Below are 26,529 nucleotides of genomic sequence, written 5' to 3'. Positions count from 1 at the left end.
TCTCAACACAATAGTGGGAGTGTTTTTTTTTTTTAATTTCAAATCTAGTCTGGTTAATCTACTTACAACTTTCCAATGACTTCCTGTCACTCAAAATAAATTCTTAGCTCTCACCGTGTCCTAGAAGGCTAAGCATGATCTGGCATCTGACTGCTTCTCTGTTCTCACTTTCTACTGTTCCTCCCCTCCATTCTCCTCTCTGCCTAGCCCCCTTCCCTCCTTCCCTTCCATCATTGTTCATGTACACTCTTCTCACAGTTACCCCAGCATGCCAACCCTGGCTACCTCAGGACCTTTACCACACTCTGTTTACTGTCCTGTACATGCCTCCCCCTGGATTCAATCATTCCCTTCAAGGTTCACTCCAAACGTTACCTCCCTGGGAGATTTTCCTCAGCACTGTCTCTCAAGCAGCCCTATCCCCTGTTGCTGTCTGGCCCCTCACTGTGATGCATCTTTTGTTGGGGCACCCATGTAGGGGATGTGCATGCCTGTGTGTGTATGTGGAAATATATATATTTTTAATGGTATTGGGATGCAGAACATTTTCTAAGCAATGCAACGCACAACCTAGTGAAACACACACACACATATGCCTGCATATGTATGTATATATGCACATATATATGTGTGTGTATATATGTAGGTATATGTGTGTATATACATATATATACACACACACGTATATACATATATATACACGTGTGTGTGTATATATGTATATACACCTGCATTAAAATTTTAGAAAACACATTTCTATGAAAAAATGTGTTATGAGCAAGGGAAAACATGGAAGATAAACTAGGTGAAAATGTTCTGAATAGGCATATGGAGAGGAACTCAACATCATACTGATTACAAAAATGTAAATCAATGGAATAGTTTTCACCAAATTCATCAGATTAAAGAATGAAATATTGATAATATGTGATATTAGAACATAAGAAAATATTTCCCAGACTAGGAAGAATGTAAGTTGTTATATTGGTTTTGAAGCATTATTTAGTAATAGCTATCAATTGAAACGGTACATAAGATTCAAACCAATTCCACAATTAGTTACCTATTCTATAGAAGTAGACACATGTTCAAAAAGAAACATTATCTGTAATCATAAATTGGAAACAATATTAAGTCTATCACATAAGGCATGATGCATTTATGCTAGCAATAATATTAAGTAGCCATTAAAACCCATGAAGTAGAGCTGTATATACTTACATCAACAAAACTCATAAATAGACAAAATGAGCTAAAGGATATTTTTGCAGGATGATCCTATTTTTGCAAGTATATCCAAAAGTTTGTGGAAGGATCAATAAACTGTTTATAGTGATTACTTCTTGGGAGGGCCATATGAGTTATTACACTCACATTTGAATCTTTTAAAATTTGTACAACATGATATGCATTCATAGCTTGAGTGAGAATTACAAATACAACAACAATTACAAAGTAAATAAATGTGATTATAGGTAACCATGTAAATACAAGGGTTGTTTTTTTTTTTTTTTTGATGCAACTAGTTTTTTGTCACATTAATATAAGTTGTAAATTGGTTACTTCAAACATGGATGATTGCTTAAAAAAAAAAAAAAAACAGAAACAAACAAACAAAAACTACTACATTTTCATCTTATGTCCTAAATGGGTGTTGTTTTATTTTAGTTTGTCTTTTGTCTGCCAAGCCTTTTCCTCAAAATCTTCATACACTTGAATCTCTTCCTTTTATACTTACATTAATTGTGTGTGTGGTTATTTTCCTGAATAAAATTGTGTCCTGTTTGGGGCTAGTGTGCTACAAGTTGTCTCTTCTGGCTCCACAAACATCTATCTACTCAGTCATTACTTAACCAGCTATTAAAAAATAGTTTCAGAACAAATTTTTTTGTAATCTATGCATACTTAATTATTTTGGCAAGTCCCCTATATAGCATTTTGATTTGAGACTACCCAGAGGATTATAAAATTCAGATGAAGCAAAAGAGAAATACCAAATTTTATCTCATAATTAGCCTTCTTGTTTCATTTTAAAGGTAAACTATTGAATTAAAAAGTTTAAAGATTAGGTAGATAATTAATAGAATATCCATCTGAGGTAACTACTCTTCAATTCTGATATAAGTTTTTATGCTTTTTTTATTTCCTCTCTCTCTCTCTCTACATGTGTGTGTGTGTGTGTGTGTGTGTGTGTGTGTGTGTGTGTGTGATATGTATATGTGCCATTATATATAGCTCCTCCGGGAAAATCATGATTATTTTTACGCATTCCATGGTCTGATGGTCTCAGCACTTAAAATTGTATTTTAAACTAATGTAAATCATATTGTGTTGACAAAATATCTGTTGCTATATAACAGCAGCATTTATGAAGCTCCTAGTATGCACCAGACATTTCATATCATATTCTGAATCATCAAGTTAACCCTTAAATGTAGGAGGTTTATGGTTTTCGCTCAAGTTAGGGACTTAGAGCTTACAGGAATTAAGAAACATTCTCTTATAACTCAGACCAGGTTTATTCTAGACTCAGTCATAGACTAAGAAAAACAATATTGTGTATCCTCATACTTTTTGCCTCCCTCAAAAAAATGAATGATGATGACCTCAGATCTTCCTTAAACACCTATCAACTCCCTTTTCTCTTTATTCATTAACTTTTATTTTCTGTTTATTATTCCTATGCAATTGCAAAGAATCAAGAGTTCTCATCAAAATACGCATCTACTGTAGTGTAGTATGCAATATTCAGATAACTTGAAGAAATATATTGTTATGATATTAGGACATTTAATGTGTGGTGATGGTTGATAATCATGTAAAATATTTTAATACACATCTGTTCCTTTCTTTGGTTTATACAAATATGCCTGCACCGGATAGCAATGTATTCCTATCCCCAGCATTGGCACTTTTATCTTTGTTATAAAAATGAGCTTTCATAAATCTTTATCGTTAATCATAGAAGAATGTGCGTGTTTTCCATCAAAACAAATTACCTTGATATTTCAGCTATTAAGTTATTTGTAATTTGTCTTAAATAGAGGAATTTCAAATTGCAAGGTTTAACTTGCTATTATTTCAGGTAAAAAGCAAAAAGTACCCTTTTTCAAGATAAAAAAGATATATATATATAAATGTGTCATTCGGAGACAAATATTTTCAAAATGTTTGTCACTGTAACCATTCATAACATGTTTAACATTTTTCTTTTCAAAGTATTTTATATATGTGGAATATCAACGAAACCAAACCGATTCTGAGACTGCATATATACTAGCCACAGAAACACAATTGAATATTCCTAGCAATTTTGCCAAAAAAAAATTTGCAAGTAACTTTTCATTTCAAGATAAGAAAATTCATTTAAGAGGAATCAAAATGAACCAAAGAGTCTGAGAAATATCACTCACTTTTAAGGTAGAACTCCAACCTCATAGAACACAGATAATTTTGTCTTCCGTGGGACATTTGATATTATCTGGAATTACGTTGGGTTCAACTAGAGAGGGAGTTGCTACTGGAATCTAGTAGATAGACGCACTTGCTGCTAAACATTGTGCAATACATAGGACAGTTCTCCATAACAAAGGGTCTTCAGTTCCCAAATGTCAGTAATGCCACAGCTGAGAAACCCTATCATAAAGGATGGTGGGGAATAAAACTGCCACCACTGTATAGGTGCCAAAAGTAGAAAATGAGACATTGAGACTTAGGACAGTTTATTGCTCACCACAGGAGTATCAAGATAGTTGCACTGGCTCACTTGCCTGCAAGTCTCAGGGAGCGACGTGATGGGCCAGGATGAATGCTGAGCAAGCAGGGAGTTGTGCCACAGCTGTGGATCCCAGGGCCTAGAGATCAGCACTTTCTGAGAAAGCAGCCATCACTGTGCGAACAAGCAAGATCTCTAGTTCCCCTCCCCTGTGGAGCAAGCAGTTACACAGCAGTCTCCCTGTGGTCCCCTTGACTGACTTAGCTGCCTATATGAGTAGCAAGAGAAATTGTTCAGCGTCAAAAAAGAAATAAGCCTTACAATCTGGCAAACTCAGCAAGAATATGCAGGGACACTGAAGGCCCACAGGGGACTGCCTCTCCCAATACCCATAAATAAACCCTTGAAACTAAGTACAAGTCACAGTAAGGAACCACCTTATCACTACTGTTCATGAGAATTTTGGGTTTAGTCACGTCATAAGCGTTCCACACAATGACTTTTAAGTTCATAGGGGGAAAATGCTATTTAAGTTGTTTTTCTGCTATTTAACATGTATAGCCCGGTATCTCTTCTCCAATATCGTCTTTGTCGTCCCCTGAACACCCTAGGTATGGTCCCACCTCAGGGCTTTTGCACATATTTCTGTGTCTGGAATGTTCTTCTATCAGATTCCCCCATGCATCTCTTCTGTAAGTCCTAGATGTCTTTGCCTGCAGACCACCTCCTCAGTCAGCCCTGCTGGCCAGCCCAATAAAATGGCTTACCACCACCACACCCGACCCAACTCTGTTCCCTTTCCTTGCTTTTCCTCTTTTGTCATTATTCTGGGTATGTTTCACTTGGTTGTTGCCTTGCTGCCAGAATGTAAGCTTCAATAGGTCAGAGATTTTGTTTGCTTTGCTCAGTGGTAGATCGTTAGGGCCTAGAACAGTTCATGGCTCATATTAGCTCTACAGCAAACATTCAGTAAATGGATGAATGGGTACTTTAATTTAGTTGTCATCACTTTTAAAACAGTAATTAAATGAATTAAAAAGATGTAAGAGTCATTAAAAAATGTTGTTATTTTTTGTTCTAATGTAAGAAACAAGATCAACTTGTTATTTTTTGATCATCCGAAAACTCATTTTGTTTTTTAGTGAAATTCCTCTTATAATAATCATCCCTGATGATTTTTCAGGAATCTTGTAAAACCTTACATATTTTTATTGATTTATTTAAACTTCTGTAATATTTTAATAAAAAAACTTTAGATTACCATTTTTAGTTGCTACACATAATACACCCGTCTTAACACACTTTCCCAGTCTTTCTGAATCAACATCTCTTTTTTTTTTTTTTGCACAGCTTTAAATTCTTTTTCTTTAAGAGATACGTATCTACCTTGAATAATTTTATACTATACACTTACATGGATAAGTTATTCTTCACTAATATCTTACACTTTTACTGTGGAATCAGAAGTGTTTATCTTATTGTACCAAAATTGTTATAAAAGATATTATTAATATCAATATTTAAACTTTTTTATGGGTAATGCTACATCTTGCTTTGGCCTCTTTTATTATATAAAAGCAATGCATTTACAAAACAATTTATTATATTTTTAAAAATAAATTTTGAAGTAACTTTAGTCAAGAATTTGCAAAATAGTACAGAGAATTTCTGTATATTTCTCTGTCTTAATTAATTCAGGCTGCCATAATAAAGTACCATAGACTGGGTGACTTACACACAACAGAAATTTGTTTCTCTCAATTCTGGAGCTTAGAAGTCTGAGATCAGGGTGCCAGCATGGTCAGGTTCTGGTGAGGGACCTCTTCCAGGTTGCAGACTGATGATGACTTCCCACTGTATCCTCACATGAAGGAAGAAGGATTAGAGAACTCTCTGGTGTCTTCTTATAAGGGCACTAACTTCATTTATGAGGGCTCCACCCTCATTAATTAGCCCCAAATATTTTCACATTAGAATGAGGATTTCAACATGTGAATTTTAGGAAGACACAAACATTTAGTCCATTGCACCTTGACGCAGCCTTTTCTAACATCTTACAAAACTACACTACAATTATCAAAACTAGAAAATTAATGTTGATACAATTTTGTTAACCAAAGACTTTATTCAAATACCAGCCATTTTTTCATAATGAGTTTAGCTATGTCTTGTCCTTCTCATGTAGCTTATGATAGTTTTTTCCTCTTGCTTTCCTCATGTTTTCTTTTAATATTTCACTTCCCTTCATATGGACATTTGTTAAGTCTCTACGTTGTTAGTCATCAAATGTATTTTAGTAAGAAATAACAGGTATCATTTATTGAGAATTCAATTATGTGCCAGGCATTGTTCTGCTTATTATTCTCTCCTTTAATCCTAATATGGAGAGAGCTGATTATTATTCGTATTTTCGTTTGTGAAAGCTGAAGTTCAAGTTTAATCCGTGCATCAAAGGGTAAGCAATTTGCCAAAAGTTATCAAAGTGGAGAAATCTGAAAAAATACGCAAACTTTCATTATGTATGGTCTTTGTAATTGGAAAGTTTGTACCCAAAAGCATCCTTTACTGTAGTAACCTTATTCTAGCTTCATTCCCCTCCCTTCTTCCATGCCCTACTTTTCCTTCTTCCAAGGAAACTTCGTCTGGGTTAAACTTTGTTTAACTCCTTCCTCTGTTTATCATTTTTTCTTTACAATTCTAGAGGTCAAATTTGAATACAAAGTATGGTAGGCACATTAAAACATGAGTTAAATTTCAAGACTTGCTATAGTGACTACTAACTAATCATGGGTCTTTGTGAGTCAACTTACTTTTCTGGGTCTTTGTTTCATTATTTGTAGATGTACAAGTTAAACTTTATGGTTCTGTAGCTTCTTTTATTCCTAGAATACTGAATTCACAACAAGGTTCCTGCCTAATTTTATTATGACTTTGCCCCAATTTACTGTTTCAGTTTTGTAAGAGTACCTGTGTACCCAGGAGGGTCATGACTGCTTGTGTTTTCTTAGATACTTATGGAAAAATGTTGTTAGATAAATTATTATTAAGAACTTGGCCTCCTTTACCACATTTACCTAGAATCCACACATGCATTTGTCTAGACTTTTTCTCTATTTATGTGGATCTGAAACAAATACAGTTTTGGTTGATATAGGCTGGTTATCTCCAAGAGTATAGTCGCATGAGATAACACATTTGTTCTTTCCCATGGTAATTGTAAATACAATAAAGATTTACATTCTCTAACTTGTAAGCTCAACTTGGAATTTAGTGATCAGTATTTTTCACTAAACATGATTTCTAAGCATGTATTTGATACCTTGTCTTTTTTAAAGTTCAGTAAACGTTATCAGTTGATGCAACTTTTTGAATGTTTAAGTGACCAAGTGCAAAAACATGAAACCTATTAGAAAATATAGCTAATAAAAAGTCAACTTCTATGGCATTAAATTGCCCAAGTGACTACTAATAGTGTAGACTTTTCATATAATATGAAAGAGATTGAATAATTTACTATTGATGAAATAGGTGCCAAAAGTGTTTTATTTTTATAAATTATGACCAACTTCACGGTTCTAAAAGGAATATTCAAGAATAGGTGTGATATATTGTGTTCAAAAAATGGAAGCAATTTTAGCTTTGTTTTCTCTTGATAGGCAGAGTTAGGTGGTAAAATGGTGTTAATGGAAATTACTTTCCCCCCATTCACAATGAACACTCTAATATTATCCAAAAAATTTTAGTGGAATATTATACAATGATCTATATGCCCCTTGCATATCTCTAGGGCTTCTTAAATTGAAAGCTATTTTGTCCTCTGAAATATACACTTTGCAGTATTTTATCAGAAAAGGATGGATGTGAAGAGTGGCCTCCTTCTTCCCGGCCCATTCAGCAAAATCATTTTCAGATCACAGGCATGGTCATAGTGTACTAGTCACAATTCTCTAGAGAAACAGAAAAAACAGAATGTATATGGAATTAGGTCACACAGTTATGGGAACTGGAAAGTCCAAAATTTGCAGAGTACAACAGCAGGCTGGAGACCCCCAAAGAGTAGATGTTGCTGCTTGAGTTCAAAGAGAGCCTGAAGGAAGAATTTCATCTTTCTCAGGGGATCCCAATCTATTCTTTAGGCCTTCAACTGATTGGATGAGGCCAACCCACATTATAGAGGGTAACCTGCTTATTACTCAAATTCTACTGATGTTCATATCATCTAAGACATACCTTTACAGCAACATCCAGACTGAATGACCAATGTACCATGGGCTAGCCAAATTAACCCATACTATTGACCATCACACATAGTTAGCTACACAATATACTTTAGGTGTGGTTGTGTAAATCAATGCAGAATTCCCATAAGGACAATAGCTTGGAATCCAGAAATTATTATTTGTATTCATATCCACTCACCAATTTGTTTGCTCTATCTATGTGCTTTTATTGCTTTAGGTGTGGTTGTGTAAATTAGTGCAGAATTCCCATAACAGTAATAGCTTGGAATCCAGAAATTATTATTTGCGTTCATATCCACTCACCAATTTGTTTGCTCTATCTATCTGCATGTATTAGTGACCACCAGGTTATGACTTTTCAGGACCTTTTATTGTGAGACATTTCTCCGTGGATCTCTCAGATTTCTGCATCTCTTAAAGTAAGACACTTACTGTCTTTTCTTCAGAAGTATCTTTTCAAGAATGTTTGTATAGCAAAGAGTATTGAGAGAAAGAGACAGAGTCACCTGCCAGTGAAAACAGCAGGCCTTCTTACTGCCCATTATAATAGGCTTCGATTTTCTAAACTCAGAATTCCTCTCTTGTAATGCCACCCACAGTGTATGAAAGCATCCATATGGACCCCTCCCAGTTGCCCCTGCGGACTTTGGAGTAAAAGGAACTGACATCAATCTGCTGATGACCATGCTGCTTGTTGTGCCATGAGTAATAAAATCTTTTATATCGGTTCCACAAATCTTGTATCTTCTACCAGAATTCATGGAACAAAAACAGACAAACTTATAGGCCTGAAAGTATGATGAAAATCTCAGTCCTTAACCATTCTGAATCTTTCATTTTAATTGTCACTGTAGATTATTGGTAACTATGATGCATACTATGGCCCTATCTTTACTTGTCCATGTCTTCATCATATCAAAGATAAAATATCTGAATATCATAGAGTGATGATCTGTATCCCCTGACCCATTGAAACTGACAGTCTGCATTTGGATAATGAAAGGAAACCACTATGTTTTAATATGTTTATTCTGGAAAATAAGACCCTTATATGCATTCAACATATGTCTTTGAATACAACATCAAGGTATTTTGTACTGAGTGAGAATGGCTTGCGTATTCACCCTCCTTGACCTAACAACTAAGGAGAAATCTGGAATGAAAATGAGGATGAGAAACATCACCCTCAATTGGCCATTAGGGACAGATAGTATCTTTAGTTTGTGACCGGAGACCCTTGAAACCCCAAGAGACAGCTTATTCAGCAAGCAAATTTTACTGCTACACTATTAATTAAATCAATGTCATTTACTCATGTCGGATACATATGAGCTATTTATAGCCTCAAGCCATATTGAAATGAACAAAGAGAATTTGTGTTAATTGAACTACAAGAATAGGATACAGGAAAGTTGTCCAACTGTTGACTCTAGGTTGAGGTAAGGCATTGCTGGCCTTAAGCATGTCTACATGCATGATGCAAATTTAATCATTTAAGGTACTTTACCATACTCTGTACTCATGTAGACACTTTCATTACAACTCAGAAAAATAATGTTCAGGCTAAGGATAGATAACGCTGGATAAACTTGTATAAGGTAGAAAAATGTAGAAACTATGATTTTATAATGGCCATTTTGGGGTATAATTTTTAATTAATTTCTTATTATATGCATCAAGTTCTGTTGTAAAGCATCAAGATCTACGGATCATTTTTGGAGGTGCTGCTCATGTACCATAACAAAAATAAGGCCACTGCTCACATCCTTTCTTGTAAAAAAAAAATCATGGACCCAATTTAAAAGTATGCAATTTTATTTTAAGTATATAAAACTTTAGTCTTCTGTCCCATGAATGTGTAACATCTAAAAATCAGACCTGTAATGAAGTTTTCTTTTTAGAAAAATGTTTTTCTCCCAAAACCACTTTCTTTAAAAATGTTTATTTGGTCTAGTCCAAAGTATTACATTCATTTGAAGAATGGTCCTATTTATTCTTTTTAAATCTGCATCATTATTCTTTTAAAATTTATATAAATTTTATTATATATTATTTATCCTCATTTCCTTAGTGGTAGGTGTCTTTTATGGGAAATAATATTGTTAACATAAGGAGTTTTTCACTTAAGTAAACCATGCATTTCATTATTAATCCTAAATCTGAATTAGATGTGTGAGTGTGTGGGTATTTAGTGTACTGTTTATATATTACTCCATTCATACAAGTTATTTTGAAATTGCTAGAACAATGTTTACAAAGATAACATGTTGTAGAAATATTAATAATTTGAGAAAAAATAAGTTTTCAGAGTGCATGAAAAGGCTTTATTTTCTGAATATGAGTAAATATGCAATATCTTCACTTAGCATGAAAAATATAGACATAAAATTAATCTAAACAAAGTTTAGAAATAATTATCTACTGGATTTTTTTTTTCTGAAGAAGAACAAGTATGTTGATTCCTTGCCTGTTGATGCATGAAAATGGGTATTTTGTGAAAGCTAAGGGAGATTTTGACCAGATTTTTAATATAGTCATGCCCTTTTTTGTTATTAGTTATGCAATAATAATAATAAATAGTAGTAAATATGAATTCTATAATGTAGGATACTTGAACTCTATCCCAAAGTACACAAAACAATCTATTCTACCAAGTTTTTCTTTATCGAACATCTTCCTTGCATTTTAATATCATGTGTTTTCTCAAGCTAATAATTGGACTCTCTGTAGTCACTGATGTTTTTTTGGCCTTTGAATGCCATAACCTTCATATGTCCCTGATCTGGTTAAAGGGCTTTTGTTCATAGAGTCATTGTTAGTCAGTCTCAGGCAGGGCCCAAACAGACCCCTTTGAATAAAATATCAAACGTACATAAGACTGGTGTTCTATATGTATAACTTCTCGATCTAATTTATACGTTAATTTAAAGCAGGGATCAAATAATGTGGAAGCAGAATGCTTCCCTTATCAATGTATATTTGTTGAGAAAGGAAGTAATTGATTGTTCAAGCTTTGTTCTGCATGAGAGAAATTCCTCCTTGCCCTATTAAAGATAACCTAAAAAGATTCCCAATTTGATCATAGATCTTTTCATACATTTTCTTATTTTAAAATTTTTATTCATTGTCATTCTCCCTATAACAGAAAACTAAATCAAAGCACAAACAGAAAACAACCTTAGAAAATACTCTAGGCTAATTCCTTTAATACTATCTTAATACAGTAGATACCTTGCTTAAGAAAAGATTATACGACAGAGCGAGACTCCGTCTCAAAAAATAATAATAATAATAATAAAAAGAAAAGATTATACAGAAATTATAGTGATATTATTATAGGAATAATAATCATTATATTTATGTATTATTTAGTATGTGCCAACCATTATTTTAAGAATATCACATATATTTATTTATAGACTATTTTTAGTCAAAGTTAGTCACTGGTAAAAATGCAAGAAAATACAGAAAAAAGCATTTTAAAGGCAAAAACATAAGATATATTCCTATCAAGTAGTACCCTTAAAGAAAGGAGACAGAAGAGATATAAAATATTTTTTAATCCTGATAGGTTAATAAAAACTAACATGAACTGAGAAGTTACTGTATTCCAGGAAATATGCTAAATGTTTACATGCAGTAGCTATTAATAGTTTGTCCTTTGTAATCACCCTATGAGGTAGGTGCTATTATAATCTTCACTTTCCTGATGCATCACTGAGTTTGCTTACCCAAGTGTCAGAAACAAAAAATTCATCCATACAGCATTGTAACTGCTTCATATGAAAAAAAAATAGCCGGGCGCGGTGGCTCAAGCCTGTAATCCCAGCACTTTGGGAGGCCGAGACGGGCGGATCACGAGGTCAGGAGATCGAGACCATCCTGGCTAACACGGTGAAACCCCGTCTCTACTAAAAAATACAAGAAAACTAGCCGGGCGAGGTGGCGGGCGCCTGTAGTCCCAGCTACTCGGGAGGCTGAGGCAGGAGAATGGCGTGAACCCGGGGGGCGGAGCTTGCAGTGAGCCGAGATCGCACCACTGCACTCCAGCCTGGGCGACAGAGCGAGACTCCGTCTCAAAAAAAAAAGAAAAAAAAAAAAAGAAAAAAAAAGAAAAAAAAAAATAAATCTCTAGTCATATATTAAAAGGAAAAGTTTCAAAAATAAGAGGGTTATCCAGCATGAAGACTTTTTTATACTGGAACAGATTTCAAATGTAATTCAATTTTTGAAAACCAACTAAGATAGAAATCAGCTATAGACTATAATAAATAGAAAAGAGTAAATAACTACTCTCGTTCCATTATGCAAGAATAGGAAAGTGCTCAGGAAAATTAAGTGTCAATAAGTAAAGACGAAATTAAACTTCTTTTTCTAAGCATAGGCACAATTAACCTATGAAAATTACTCATATTGGATAGTAATGAAGCAGATAGCTTAGTGAAATTGGGAACATATCTGATTCACTATAATGGGATTTTCAGTTAGATCAGATCACATTTTGTATCAGTCATTCTGAATCACAACACATGTTGATTAGCAATAAGGGTTACAAGGGAAAATTGTACGTTTTGTCCTGAGCCAGAAGGACTATGATTAAACAACATGATAATGGTAAATATCCTTTGTGTCTGCATACAGGGAAATGTGTTATAGATTTCCTTGTAGTGTGTGAATACACAGCTCCTTCTCTAACATATACTACCTATTGCTTTTGTCCAGTAAATTCCAGTTCTGTAACTCATGCCAAAAAGGAAAAGAGGAAGTCTGTGTAGACTCCCATGGTTTTGAGAGAAAAGAAGAAGTTCATAGCAATTTTTCCTGCAACAGGAGAATGGAATTGTCGTCGTAATGTTGTAGGCTGAAGTGTGGTTTACAAAATGACAAAAAGCAACAACAGGATGCTACAGAAAGTTACCCTAGGAACTGTGCTGTTTTGAGCGTTTCCACACTGTGGGTCTTAAGGCTTGGATTTTTATCCAATTGCTACGGCTTCGTGAACGATAATAGACTATAAGTAACTGCCTTCACTTTGAAGTTTTCGTTACCCCCCTTTATAAAATAAAGGGTTTGAATTAGGTGAACTCCTAGGATTATTATTTGTCTATTACATTTGAATTATCATTGCCTGTATCTCACATAATCCTGTAATAGTATTCTTTGTAAGGTAAGTCTAAAATAGAAGTATTTCAATGATTCCTTGCGATTCACTGTGGACGCAGTTCTGGGATGAAAGCCTGTCCTGGGCTTTCATACTTGTGCTCCTGCTGAAACTGTTCATCCTTGGGCAAGAGGACATTCATATTATTTTGATTACTCAGATTACATATTACAAGTTTGAACACGCTGACACAGTACTAGTAGATTTTTCTTCAGAACAGTCTATGTTGCTGAATTTGTCACTTATATTCAAGCTTTTTCACTCCTATCACTTACATGTTCCATTTTTCTGCAGATCACTGAATTACAATAAATTGAGGTTCAATTAAAATCTGAGTTAATGACCATGATTAATTTGTTAACATTGTGTACAATTGAAAGAGGGCCTATTATTCACATAAAAAGACATTCAAAATAAAATTGAAAAGTATTCTGTAAAATAGTGACATTTGCAAAAATTACACCATAAAGATTTCATGGATCAGAGTTCATTCCTTTTTGAACTAAAGTTTTTATTAGGTAGAATATTAGTAGTGAACACTAATTTTACTGTAATTGTAAAAGCAGTTTCTTTCTTGTTTTTGCTTTTATATATATATATAGATCTGGATAATGTAGAGGGCATTGCTGTGGACTGGATTGGAAATAATCTTTACTGGACCAACGATGGCCATAGGAAAACCATTAATGTGGCCAGGCTGGAAAAAGCTTCTCAGAGTCGGAAGACTCTTTTAGAGGGTGAAATGTCTCATCCCAGAGGAATTGTGGTGGATCCAATTAATGGGTATGAAATATTTGACTAGCTTTATATAAGAAAAATGATAGTAGATAAATGTATTTCTTACATAGTTAATAGTAGTCAGTTTTATTTTAATTCATATGTATAGCTGAAATTCCACACAAATGGTCTTAATTGATAAGTTACACATTTAATGGTTTTTCTGTCGTAGAGAATGTACTAAATAAACATGTCAGAATACACTGACCTGAAATAGATTACTGCACAAAGATATATTACTTGATTTATTAAAATTAGCACTATAATTCTGTATTTTGAGCAGCCAACACCAAGATAAATAATCAATTTGATTAGACAATCAATTCTATATTTTAAAGGCAATTGAAATTTAGTGTATTCAAAAAAATAGCAAAAGTTTTTATACATTTCCTGCAGGTCAGGCATTTCATTAAATGGGTTACTATGACCCTATTTTGCAACCCTCACAATAATCCTCTGAATGAATTGCTATTCTTATCCCTCTTTTATAAAGTTGAAAATGATAACTGCCTTGCCAAACACCATTCATTTAATAAAAGACTGGGTATACATTTATTCCCAGGGAGCCTGTCTCTATGACTTGACTCTTAGCCACTAACCTTCACTGCTTTTCATTAGTCTAGGGTGATAATCACACAATTTTAGATACCACCATAATTTCCATATAGAGACATTATTTTCTAGTATGTATTACTTGTTTTAGAATGAAATATTTAGTCCAATTCTTGGCAATATGTTTTCTTTAGATTTTTATTCAGTGCTATTACCTGAATGCAAAACTGTACTTATAGAAATATCAAAGAAGATGGAAATTTTAATAGTATTTTATAACTTAAAAAATGTTATTTATTGAATATTTTACATGTATAGTTTTTTGGAGTGTTTTCCTTCCATGGCTTACATATTATTGTTTCAAGACATCAAAAAATAATTTTCTTTACATTTTACTGCACATATACAAAAAATATGTATTGTATAGGAGGCATGTGAATCCCTTATAAACTGAGATCACCAAATTGCAGTTCCTAGAGTTGTTTGTGTTGAGAGGAGCTCCACACACAACCAGAGTGCTTCTTCGTAGGGAGTGAGTGAACTCATTGTAAGTGTTTTCATAGGGCATAATTATAAAGTAATATTGGTGATTTTATGTTTGGATTATATAATCGTCTGTTAAATCAGTCTTAGTTTTTGAAGAGAGTATTTATTCCACACTGTCCAAATCTATATGAAGAAATTTCTTAATTTTAAATTTCTGTCTTAAAACAGAAATTAAACAGAAATTAAAGAAATTTCTGTCTTAAAACAGTATCTTCTTTCTCACTATTCTGTTAGAGAAAATGTTTTCTGAGAGAGCTAAAGGGTCTTTTTTGTGCCCAAGAGATGACATAAATGCGGAAGTCATATAAACATATAATTTAGAAGAAAATTTAGAGCCCACTAGCTCCAGCTCTCTCATCAAATTTAGAAATCCTCTTCAACATCTTCCAAGTTTATAGGCATCCAAATTATGTTAGAAACCTGTAGCATCTACGTACTTCAAACTATTTGAAGGCAATTCTGATTAATAGAATATTTTTTTCATTGAGACAATATCTGCATCCCTGTAATGTCTTCCTACCAACTGTCCCTATATACAAGGAATAAGTGCAATAAATATTATTTAAAACTAGACTGTGTTACTCATAAACAGAGGAAAGAGCTTATTTTGACTCATCTCCACAAAGGCTGGGGATAGTCTTCATCAGATAATTACATTCGAACAGGGCTTGAAATAGAAGGTAGAATTTTTCTTGCTGTATTAGCAGAAGGCCAGATTAACCTATGTTTTATGTGAAGAATACTCAGAGTTCCACCTAGAAAAAATACTTGTATTAGTTCCTGCTTATTTTATAGGTTATATTTCTATTTTGTGTGTTTAAGAATTCTCATCATTTGGTATTGATTGCAAAGCTTTCATATTATTTTTTATTCTTATTTTTATTTTTTTGAGACAGGATCTCACTCTGTTACCCAGGCTGGAGTGCAGTGGTATAATCTTGGGTCACGACAGCCTTGATAGCCTGGGCTCAAGTGATCAATTCTCCCACCTCAGCTTTGAGACTAGTTGGAATTACAGGCACAAGCTACCATGCCTGGCTACTTTTTCTATTCTTTTGTAGAGATGAGGTTTTGCCATGTTGCTCAGATCGGTCTCAAACTCCTGGGTTCAAGTAATTCACCTGCCTCAACCTCCCAAAGTGCTGGGATTACACACATGAGCCATGGTGCCTGGCCTACAATATACATTTAAGCATATATACACACACACACACACACATATATATGTATGTATGTATGTATAACCTCTCTCAGATTGGCATTACTTAGAAAAATAATTTTCTTGTATTTTGTTTAAATAAAAATAATTTTAAGTGATGGGTCAGTTGGTGAACAATTTCTTTTTTCAAATAGTTGAAGAATATGCAGTATATTTAGAATATCCAGATTTATTTCGTGTGTGTGTGTGTGTGTGCGTGTGCACACACAGGCACATGTATGTGTGATTTGGGTCACAGAAAAAATGTATTGCCATGATCAAAAATAGAAGCTGTAGGGTAAGATAACTGCAATATTAATAAGTCATAAATTAGCAAAAGTAAAACTGCATTGATCAACTTTATATAAAAATATTTCAGGAAAATATCAATAGAGATGAAAAGATTGCATATTTTGCCTTTGTATAGTTCATTTATATAGCTGATGTCAAGTAGTTATACCTAACTAACATAGAATTAGAGCAAACAGAATGACTATCCTTTTTGTTACTAAGTTGTCCTAATTCAAAAATCACTTTAAGGAAGTACAAGACACAAGATATAAATATTTCCGTGTTTATTTCTAGGATTAATACAATTCAACAGTCTCAGTATACTTCCTTGGGTCTGAAAAGGCATATCAACATAATTGGAAACCGTTAAGAGAATTTAAAAAGAGCTTAATTGGTTTGAAATAATGGGTAATGTGTTCATCCTCAGTTTTCCCAAGTCGGCCAGTTTAGATCACAGTAGGATTTTTTGTCATGGTGACAGACTTTTTCCAAATGCACTTAGAAATTCTTAGGGTCTACAAAATGGGGGAGGCAGGGGATCTAATAAGGGTATTTCAAGGGTCAGCAGCTTAGAAAAGATTTGAGACTTTATAAAGTTGTATATGAGATGACTGGATTAAACCTACACTTTAATTAATAAACTCAAGAACTTTCACATGACCCTAAAACAACCCATGTGGTGGGTTTTAACCTCATTCATGAGGGAATTGGAACATTTGTTCAAGGTCCCCTCTCCTACTGTTAGAGCTTATACAAAAGATTTGTTTTTAAAGGCAGATGCTTTTGTTTGAGATAGAAATTAAAGCTCAAAATCTCAAGGTCAGTCAACTTGCTATTACTAAACTTATGTGCAGATAAATCATCTTCTGTAGATTTTGGGGTAATAATAAGCAGCAATAAAACATAGATTATTTGCATCAGGAAGACAAATCAGACCTAGTCAAACAAACTCAGTATGACTACGCCCTTTAGAACAAAGGCAGTTCAATTACCTGTCTTAAAAAATAATAATTCATCTGAGATTAACTAAAGTCTGGAGTAGATCATTAACTGTGCCATGGATTCTCATGTCAGTCAATCTGCTTTTTAATCATGTAATTGATGATATACTTTTTGAGGTGGACAACATTTAAAATAGTAATGACCCAGAAAATCATTTCCTATACTTGGTATCAACACCTCCCAAAAATAGCTATTTGGCACTTACTGTCAGGTTCATTAATGCGTGAAGCCAGTAAGTGCGATAGTGGTGGCAGTTGGCTTTTCTGTAATAAGTGTAAACGCACAGTTCTACCAAACAAATCTTTGCTTTCCTTAAAACTTCACAGCTGCCCCCTCTTTGACAGATAAACACTTAGATAGGAGGACAAATCAGAATGAAACTAGAATTTATGGAACTGTCAAATCTGAGGAAGTGTCTATACTGTGGTTGGTTGTGATAACACATATGCATTTTTAATGTCTTAGTTGGATGTATTGGACAGACTGGGAGGAAGATGAAATAGATGACAGCGTGGGAAGGATTGAGAAGGCCTGGATGGATGGATTCAATCGGCAGATTTTTGTGACTTCAAAGATGCTGTGGCCAAATGGGTTAACTCTGGACTTTCACACCAACACATTATACTGGTGTGATGCCTATTACGATCATATTGAAAAAGTGTTTTTGAATGGAACTCACAGGAAGGTAAAAGACAAATGCTGCTGTTTTTAACCCACAGGCTTCTTTTTTTCACAGAGCCTTGTTGTGTTGTGTCAAAAATACTTTCAAGTTTATTTTTACTCCTCTGAGGTGGCTGCCAATGGTCTCCATGGGGTGGCTGAAGGGGGCTGAGCATTAAGGAGTGCAGCTGGCACTTGCCTCTGGGAGATCAGGCCCAGCTCACAGTGGTGTGCCAGGATTTGTGGGATTTTTAAAAGCAGCTCTCAGGATATCAGAGCTGTTTTAAAATGCAGTTTTTCTGCATTATTGACGAGTTTTCTATAACCAAGCAACCCCACTCTATTAAAATGTGTTCAATATCTTCAGCTGAAGTTTAACATTATGTATGATGAGGAAGTAATTACATTGTATTTAGTTGAATAAGTAACTTGGTGACATTGAAACTTAAACACATAGTAGGAATGAGCCGAACTTCAAGTTTGTTGGTATGAATAGGTATCAGTTTCCTCTTGCTTTTTTTGCTAGAGTAACTGCAAAATGATTTTGAAATTCTTAGGTAAAATTGAAGATGATGCAATTGGCTGTGAGACAGAGGCATAGTTGACAAAACAGAACCTCTATATTTCATGTTTTGGTTACCTAATTACACATAACACTAATAACTGACTTTATGAGTTAAATAATAGTAAAAGGGAATGTTAGAAATGACCAAAACACTTCCTTTAAGTTGTATTTCTTTTCTTTTTGGAAAGAAAAACTGCATATTTGGCTAAGCCTACTCATTATGGATTCTGTTTTAGAAAGAAATACTAATCAATCAATGTTGATTGACTCTAACAATACTGTAAATACTTTCTTCAAATAAGTACAATTGGTTGGCATTTAACCTAATGTCACATACTTAACAGGTGCTAGATAAATCTTTATGCTTTCTTAGAAGATGTTGGTATGTAAACAATAAACATAATACTTTCATGGCCAGCATATTTTAGCTTACGAAAAGGTGAAAAAAATTAAGAAACCATGTCAATTATTCAATATATGATAATTTGGTAAGGATAATTCAGTTAAAAGGAGCGAAATTTAAATTTATGACCCTAAATTATTTAGATAATTTTCTTAATTCTCTAATATTAAGTGAATACAAAATCTTTTTCATCTTGTATTCAATATATTTTTATTTGTGGTGAAAGGTGAAAAAGTATTATTATTGAGGTATAATTTATTCCCCTTCTACAATCCTTCATGTGAAACTGGACTTAAAGTTTTATCACATGATTCCTCCATTTAAGGAACAACAAAACAATATAACTAGAATGTAAGTGAATACATTAACATAATCAGAATTTAATTTGCCAGTGAGTTTTTATCTATTTACTAAGAATAAATGTGTCTGTGTTTAAAATTAAAATCTTTACCGCCTTTTCTGTCAGATCCAAGATTTCTTAAATTTGCATTGGCCCAATTAAAGTAAGAGGATTATTTTTACTCCCAATGCTGTTTGAACATCTTCTATCTGTTGGTTACTGGATGAGCAATGTTGTAATACACATGATTATTCAGATTGCTTTCTATCTCAGGATGTGATACTGAAATATCATAAGCAAAAGAAACAGAAATGAGAGTAGGGAAAAGTCATTTTAATATTTGCATTCTTAACCATATTTTTTGTGCCATAGATGAAATAATTTACATGGATAAAATATAGATGGTTTCCTTCAAATAGCATGCCGTAAAACAAACAAAAAATATGCTCACATTGTGAAATCCATTTTTCAAATCTATCAGAGAAAATGAGTTAAGATATTAGATTGTTATCTGTTATACTTATTGAGTATCACTTTCTCTAAATATCTGGTTATGTTTCTAAAGTCAAGTTCTGATTTTTCACAATGTGTTTATATTTTACAGATTGTGTACAGTGGGAGAGAGCTGAACCACCCTTTTGGACTGTCACATCATGGAAATTATGTGTTCTGGACAGATTATATGAATGGTTCCATTTTTCAACTCGACTTGATAACGAGTGAGGTGACATTGCTGAGGCATGAAAGACCACCACTATTTGGGCTTCAGATTTATGATCCACGAAAGCAACAAGGTATTAAAAAACAAATAAAAATGCTTTTGAGATTCACATATAATAATACTTCGCAGTAGTTTTAAAAAGTTTATCTTGACAGCATTGCTACAGTTTTATGAAAAAAGATGTCAAATTTGTTCCAAAGTCAATCAAATCAGACTTTGTTATCATAGAAATTTACATTTTGTTGTTCTAAATAGCCTGAGTGATTGTCCCTGGGAATTCTCTATAAGTGAGGTTTAAGGTTTTCTCCAAGTGTTTCCTTTTCTTCATGTGATTTTCATTGAAGAAAGCTGTGTTAGTTAAAGTAAAACGATTATCTTAATGTTTTCAAAGAGTAAGAATGGTTAAATGTGAGAACTTCCTTAGTTTGAAAAGAAAACTATTGAAAATTGAAGATGCATTATACAAGAAAAATGTTATTTTAAAAAGTATCTTAGTATGTTTATCTGATTAGTTTCTTTTTTTTTTTTTTTTTTTTTTTGAGACGGAGTCTTGCTCTGTCACCCAGGCTGGAGTGCAGTGGCCGGATCTCAGCTCACTGCAAGCTCCGCCTCCCGGGTTTACGCCGTTCTCCTGCCTCAGCCTCCCGAGTAGCTGGGACTACAGGCGCCCGCCACCTCGCCCGGCTAGTTTTTTTGTATTTTTTAGTAGAGACGGGGTTTCACCGTGTTAGCCGGGATCGTCTCTCGATCTCCTGGCTTCGTCATCCGCCCGTCTCGGCCTCCCAAAGTGCTGGGATTACAGGCTTGAGCCACCGCGCCCGGCCCTGATTAGTTTCAATGCAATTTAAGGAACACATAATTATTTTAGATGACACAAAAGTAAAACCATCTATCACAATATTTGTGTCTTCTTAAAATCAGATAATATGTTTTATTTGTGTGAGTTATTAATACTTATTAGGACATCTGCACATAGCATTACTCAGAATTTAGGTACTGAACAAAGAAAACAGTTTAGTACATTATGTGGTAGGTTTTTTGTGAGTCTAAATAATCATTTTTCCTTTTTTTAATAGGGATATCCTTGTAAAAATTTAATGAACATGCAGTTCAATACATTTAAGATGAATAAATTATATTATGAATTTCCAAACACATATGCTATCAATAGGAAATTATCTAGCAACAGAGTGTTTTAAGATACTTCAGCTAGAACGGTGATCCTAGAGCAATAAAGCTTCAGTTTTTTCCCATTGTATTAACATTGCTTCAATGGAATACAAATGCAATTGTATAAAATAATGGAAATGTGTAAATGAGAAATATCAATAGTGATAAAAGATAAAATTATCTTTTAAAAGAATAAAACTAAAATTATGTGGATGGCACAAGCCATAGCTATGGACAAGAAATGAGGAACAAAATAATTGCCTGGATAGATTAAAAAGTAATATTTTGCTATATTCATATAAACCCTGCACCCCCACCACACTACCATAGTTTGCCTACACTGAACAAGAGCCCAGGATATGAATAGAAACAATCCTTTTCATATTGTGAAAGATCTGCTTTTCAGGATTATACTTCTCTCTCACTTCACAGTCCAATCGATATACAATCACATTTTCCATTTCCCTTCTCTTTAGAATTGTTCCTCTTGAATGTCATTGCTGAATTTCCCTCACCAAAGTCCATAACATTTTTACCATCTTCAGATTCTTAAAGCTTCCAGTTGCTTTAGTGAGTTGTTTAACTAAATGCAACACATGTAGTGAAAAATGCCCTGGGCTTAGATCTGGGTCCTAACAACTTCTGCTTTCAAAACTTTGGACTCATGATGAAAGATTTAACAAAAATAAGAAATACCTTCTTCATAACATTTCCATGATGGTTAAATAGCTATTTGTTATTGAAAAGCAAAACTTCCATAGCACTGTGCCTGACAAACAAATTATGATACGTAACTTGCCTAATAATTTCTCTAGCAAAAGGCATTTGTTTTTAAAGTTACGTTTTAAATAAATATTCAATGGAATAGTGCAGCATAATAATATACAATGAAGTACATAACTCTGATAGATAATATTTTTGGTATTCTGAAAGGTGCCATTGATGTATAATAGTACAATGTTATTCCTTAGATGGAAAATGGTCTTTTAAAAGTGTTTTTCCCCATTTTAATTGACAGGACATTAAAATAAAAACTGAGCTCTAATTACTAAATTCTTTTTCAATTTTTATTGTAGAAACCATAATGTTTTGTCTTACTGAGTGAACGTACTGAGAATAATCGATTGATAATTTTTATTAACTTAGTTGAATTAATCAATTGATTTTAGTTTTCTACCACTTCTTCATATAGCTAAGGATTACCTAGTACTTAACTATATGTTTGATCAAGCAATACAATATGGAAAGGATTCCTGGTTAATACTGTTTTTTCTCTCTCAAGGGACATTGATATTAGATAATCTACCTGAGTTCTAAATTTTTAGTGTCTTTTACTACATTGATCAAAGTAGCTGAATTATAAAGCAAAATACATTCAGATGTCCAGATGTGGGCAGTTTGTCTTACTATAATTTTCTCCCAATGGTGTTACTCTTTACATCTTTTGAACATCAGATATTAATAAATATTTGAAAATAGATGATCCATGTCCCATAAATGTTAGTTTCATATTGCCCTGTTAGACTGTTTTTCTTTTTTCCCTATGGATAAAATTTAGCAATTGAATAGAAAACCAAATCTGTAAGTAGTACATATCTCCTTTTCTTAATGGAATAAAAGAAACTAATCTTATATAACCTTAGAGTCTCTCTCTCTCTCTCTCTCTGAGAGAATAAAAACTATATGACTTTATTTATATATAGTATATATAAACTATATATATTTATATATAGTTTTTGTACGTATGAATAGATAGTATTAATACACACATACACACACACACACACTCCACCTGACAAGAACATCATGAAAAATATTCGGGAATGCTAATAATGAGATACCTAAATATTTTAGACTCATTGTCAGAACATTAGTCAACTAATCAGATGCCCCCTTACTCCTCACATTAGAAGAGACTTGTCAACAGCCAGGCACAGTGGCTAACACCTGTAATCCCAGCCCTTTGGCAGGCTGAGGTGGGTGGATTACCTGAGGTCAGGAGTTTGTGACCAGCCTGAACAGCATGGTGAAACCCCATCACTACTAAAAATACAAAAATTAGCCAGGGGCAGTGGTGGGAGCCTGTAATCCTAGCTACTCGGGAAGCTGTGGCAGGAGAATGGCTTGAATTTGGGAGGCTGAGGTTGCCTTGAGCCGAAAATGTGCCACCGCACTGCAGCCTGGGTGACAGAGCAAAACTCTGTCTAGAACAAAAAAGACTTGTCAAGTTACTTGGAATATACCAGCGAATTTCAGGAAGGTAGATATAAATACATAACATACTAAACAGAAAGGTACCTCTAGGAAAGAATTCTTAAGTAATTCTTAGGGATTTAGTGTCAGGATGTTTTTCTCAGATACTACTGTCATTTCTTCTGGTAAAATTTATAAGCTTTCCTTTTTCATTAACATTAGATATCTGGAACAAGTTTTTAAAGCTTTCTTCTGCTATTCCTCATATAAAGAGCAGCAATTAAAGCAAGTAAAATAATAGTCTTTCCTTTTCATTTTCTAGGTTCAAAAGCACACTTTGATTTTCTGTACATTGTGGGGAATGAGATAATCAAAACTAAGTAATATTTTAATAAGGGTTGATTAAATGTATCCTATTATTTTATGACAAATAGAATACATTTATTAACTAAGAAATAGCTGTAACTATTAAAACTGGGAAGTGGATTAAGCATTGTTATTTAATTGTCACAACATATATCTAAAATAGATACTATTGATTTATATTTTATGTATGAGAAACCCAAGGATCAGACAGACGTAGCCATTGGCCCTCAAGAAACACAGTGAGCCAGGGATTAAACTGAGATTCAGATTCAGATTCATTTGACCAGAAAGTATTTTTCTGTGTTTAATTTGTGTGGCCAATTTAATTTCCAAAATTATATATCTTCTATACTTTTAGATAGAAGAAAAGGAATGTGAATCTTCTTTGATCATTATAATTTTATCACTGATGAGTTTTGTATTCAAATGTATATTTTTAATATAAAACTTCCCTTGACTGCTTTTATAGAATCCAAGATTTAGAGATTTTAGGTTATACAGGACTAATATAAGAGACATAGCAGTTTTTATTTAATGTATGACATTTATTAATCACATTATTTTATAGGTTTAATAAAAACCTTTCGATTTGGTGATGGGACCATCATCACAAATTTTTTCTTTCTTTTTAAATCTCCCATTTTTGAGATATTCACACACAAAAAACCAAAAAAACAAAATTTAAGGAGTCTCTTAATATAGTTATACACACACACTTATGTAAGTGGCTTCAGAGCAAGTCAAATATAAACACAGTCTTCAATGAGCATCTGATTTTGAAAGAAAGAAAAAGTAAGAAATATTTAATCCTTGCCTCAGATTGATTGACATCGTTCAAAATCAATTCTTCTGAAATTATACTAGATTAAATGCATAATTCATCTGGCCTTGGGATCTCACTCTCTTAGCCTTTATCTAACTTTTGGAATACGTGAGATATCTACTGCCCCTTCTAAACTACAAGCTCGAATATCCCTACATTAGTTAGGAAGAAAAAGAGAGAATCTCCATAGTTTTACATATTTTATATTAACTTCAGAGATTTCTCACTTTGCCTATGATAAGACATTGAGAAATCAAGAGTCCAGGACATATATAGAAAACAAGTTTTCTTTATTCAATTTTCAAGAAAATTCAGATTAAAGAAAGCCTGAAACAATGGAATTACTTTGTGCTGGTTTTTATATTCTCTCATTTGCTCAAAAAAAGATACTTTATTAACAAAAGTTAAACTGCTAATGTCTAAAAACATTAAGATGTTAATATAGGCTTGTGAAATGTTTTCACATATTATTTGTGTCTTTACTGTCATTCTTTGGAAGTTCTATCTATCCACAAACTTATACCTGTGCCTGCACTCCAAATGATTGTTCTTGTCATTCAAACTACTAACTAAAAGTTGCATTCACCACTTATTTATTTAACTAATGTTTATCAAACACACTCTATGCCGTGCACTATTTGTAAGGTGGAGAATAATTTTGCTTCTGGAAGATACAAGATTGGGGAAAAAAAAGACAAAGTTTTTGATGAAGCCAAACATCCATCTTCAACTAGATATTGAAAACTATTCTTCATTTGCATTCCTTGCATCTTTGATTTTTAAAAACTATCTGCTTCCTAAAAGTAACAGACTTTTGTTGGTTTTGGTATATTATATTTAGTATGTCTTTTCTGATCTAATTTTATTTTAATATATATAAATAAGTTAGTGTTTGAGAACACAATTTTAGAGAAAATCTTATTTCTAATTATTTATAAATAAATATAATCATAATGATTATCTAGAAATAAATGATAATTTAATAAGAATTATTTCCTATTTCTACATATTGGAAGAGTCATTTAGTTGCTCAGATATTCAGTTTTCCTACCTGTAAATGGGAAAAAACCTTCCTTGTAATTTTATTTTAAAAATTGAATAAAATATAATATATATGTAAAGTAACTAGCTCTGGGATTGATTCTAATTTTTCATTAACAACAGCTATTAATATGTTAATGATTTTAATTAATATATAGGTCCGTGTTTGAAAAGTAGTCATTAAAACATATTTTAAAGAGGATATTTTTACATAAAATATTTTTCTAGTTCTCGGAACTTCAAAAAATACTATCATATGAGCTCTGTCTGGAACATATTAATGAAATTCAAAAATATGTTGGGTCACTATTAAAATAAAAAAGATCTAAGCCCTTCAGAGGAGAGATACGGAATTATTCAAATTAATTTAGATTTTGGATTTCTATTATGACAGAACAAATAACCAATTCCTCTCTCTTAATATGTAGTATTAACAGAAAATAAATATATTTCAAAGTTTGAATAATGCTAATTTATTTTTAAGTACTTTCATATTCATTTAGAATGGTATGAGGCAAACCACTGAATTAAAGAATATATTTAGCATATAATTTCAACATTTCAATATGTTGTCAGTAATTCCTTATTTCCTACTGCTTAAATTCTTTATATATTTCTCAAAATATATTGAATTAATTCTAATTTTCCAGAATCTGAATGCTCCTAAAATATTAAATATACTATTTCATCCTGTACAGAATGTGTACAACATAGAATAACTATTCATTCTATGAAGCATTGCATTTTTATTCCATGATCGTGGA

At 33.1% G+C, this 26,529-nt stretch overlaps 1 protein-coding gene across 3 annotated transcripts in view; it reads left to right on the top strand.

The window, feature by feature from the left end:
* The window catches only part of LRP1B (LDL receptor related protein 1B), a 1,954,889-nt gene that overhangs the window by 1,134,615 nt on the left and 793,745 nt on the right, over window positions 1–26,529 (top strand). For all 3 annotated transcript variants that reach the window (XR_012421093.1, XM_005573071.4, XM_015433154.3), the window contains exons 12-14: window positions 13,720–13,900; window positions 17,949–18,168; window positions 20,056–20,245. Coding sequence is in view for 2 of the 3 variants with exons in the window: in XM_005573071.4 (XP_005573128.4) it covers window positions 13,720–13,900; window positions 17,949–18,168; window positions 20,056–20,245 (591 nt within the window). In the remaining variant the exon portion in view is untranslated. The remainder of the gene's footprint in view (window positions 1–13,719; window positions 13,901–17,948; window positions 18,169–20,055; window positions 20,246–26,529) is intronic.

The sequence above is a fragment of the Macaca fascicularis genome, chromosome 12 (assembly GCF_037993035.2).
Source record: "Macaca fascicularis isolate 582-1 chromosome 12, T2T-MFA8v1.1".
Taxonomy (NCBI): domain Eukaryota; kingdom Metazoa; phylum Chordata; class Mammalia; order Primates; family Cercopithecidae; genus Macaca; species Macaca fascicularis.
This window is presented reverse-complemented; position numbering and strand designations above follow the sequence as displayed.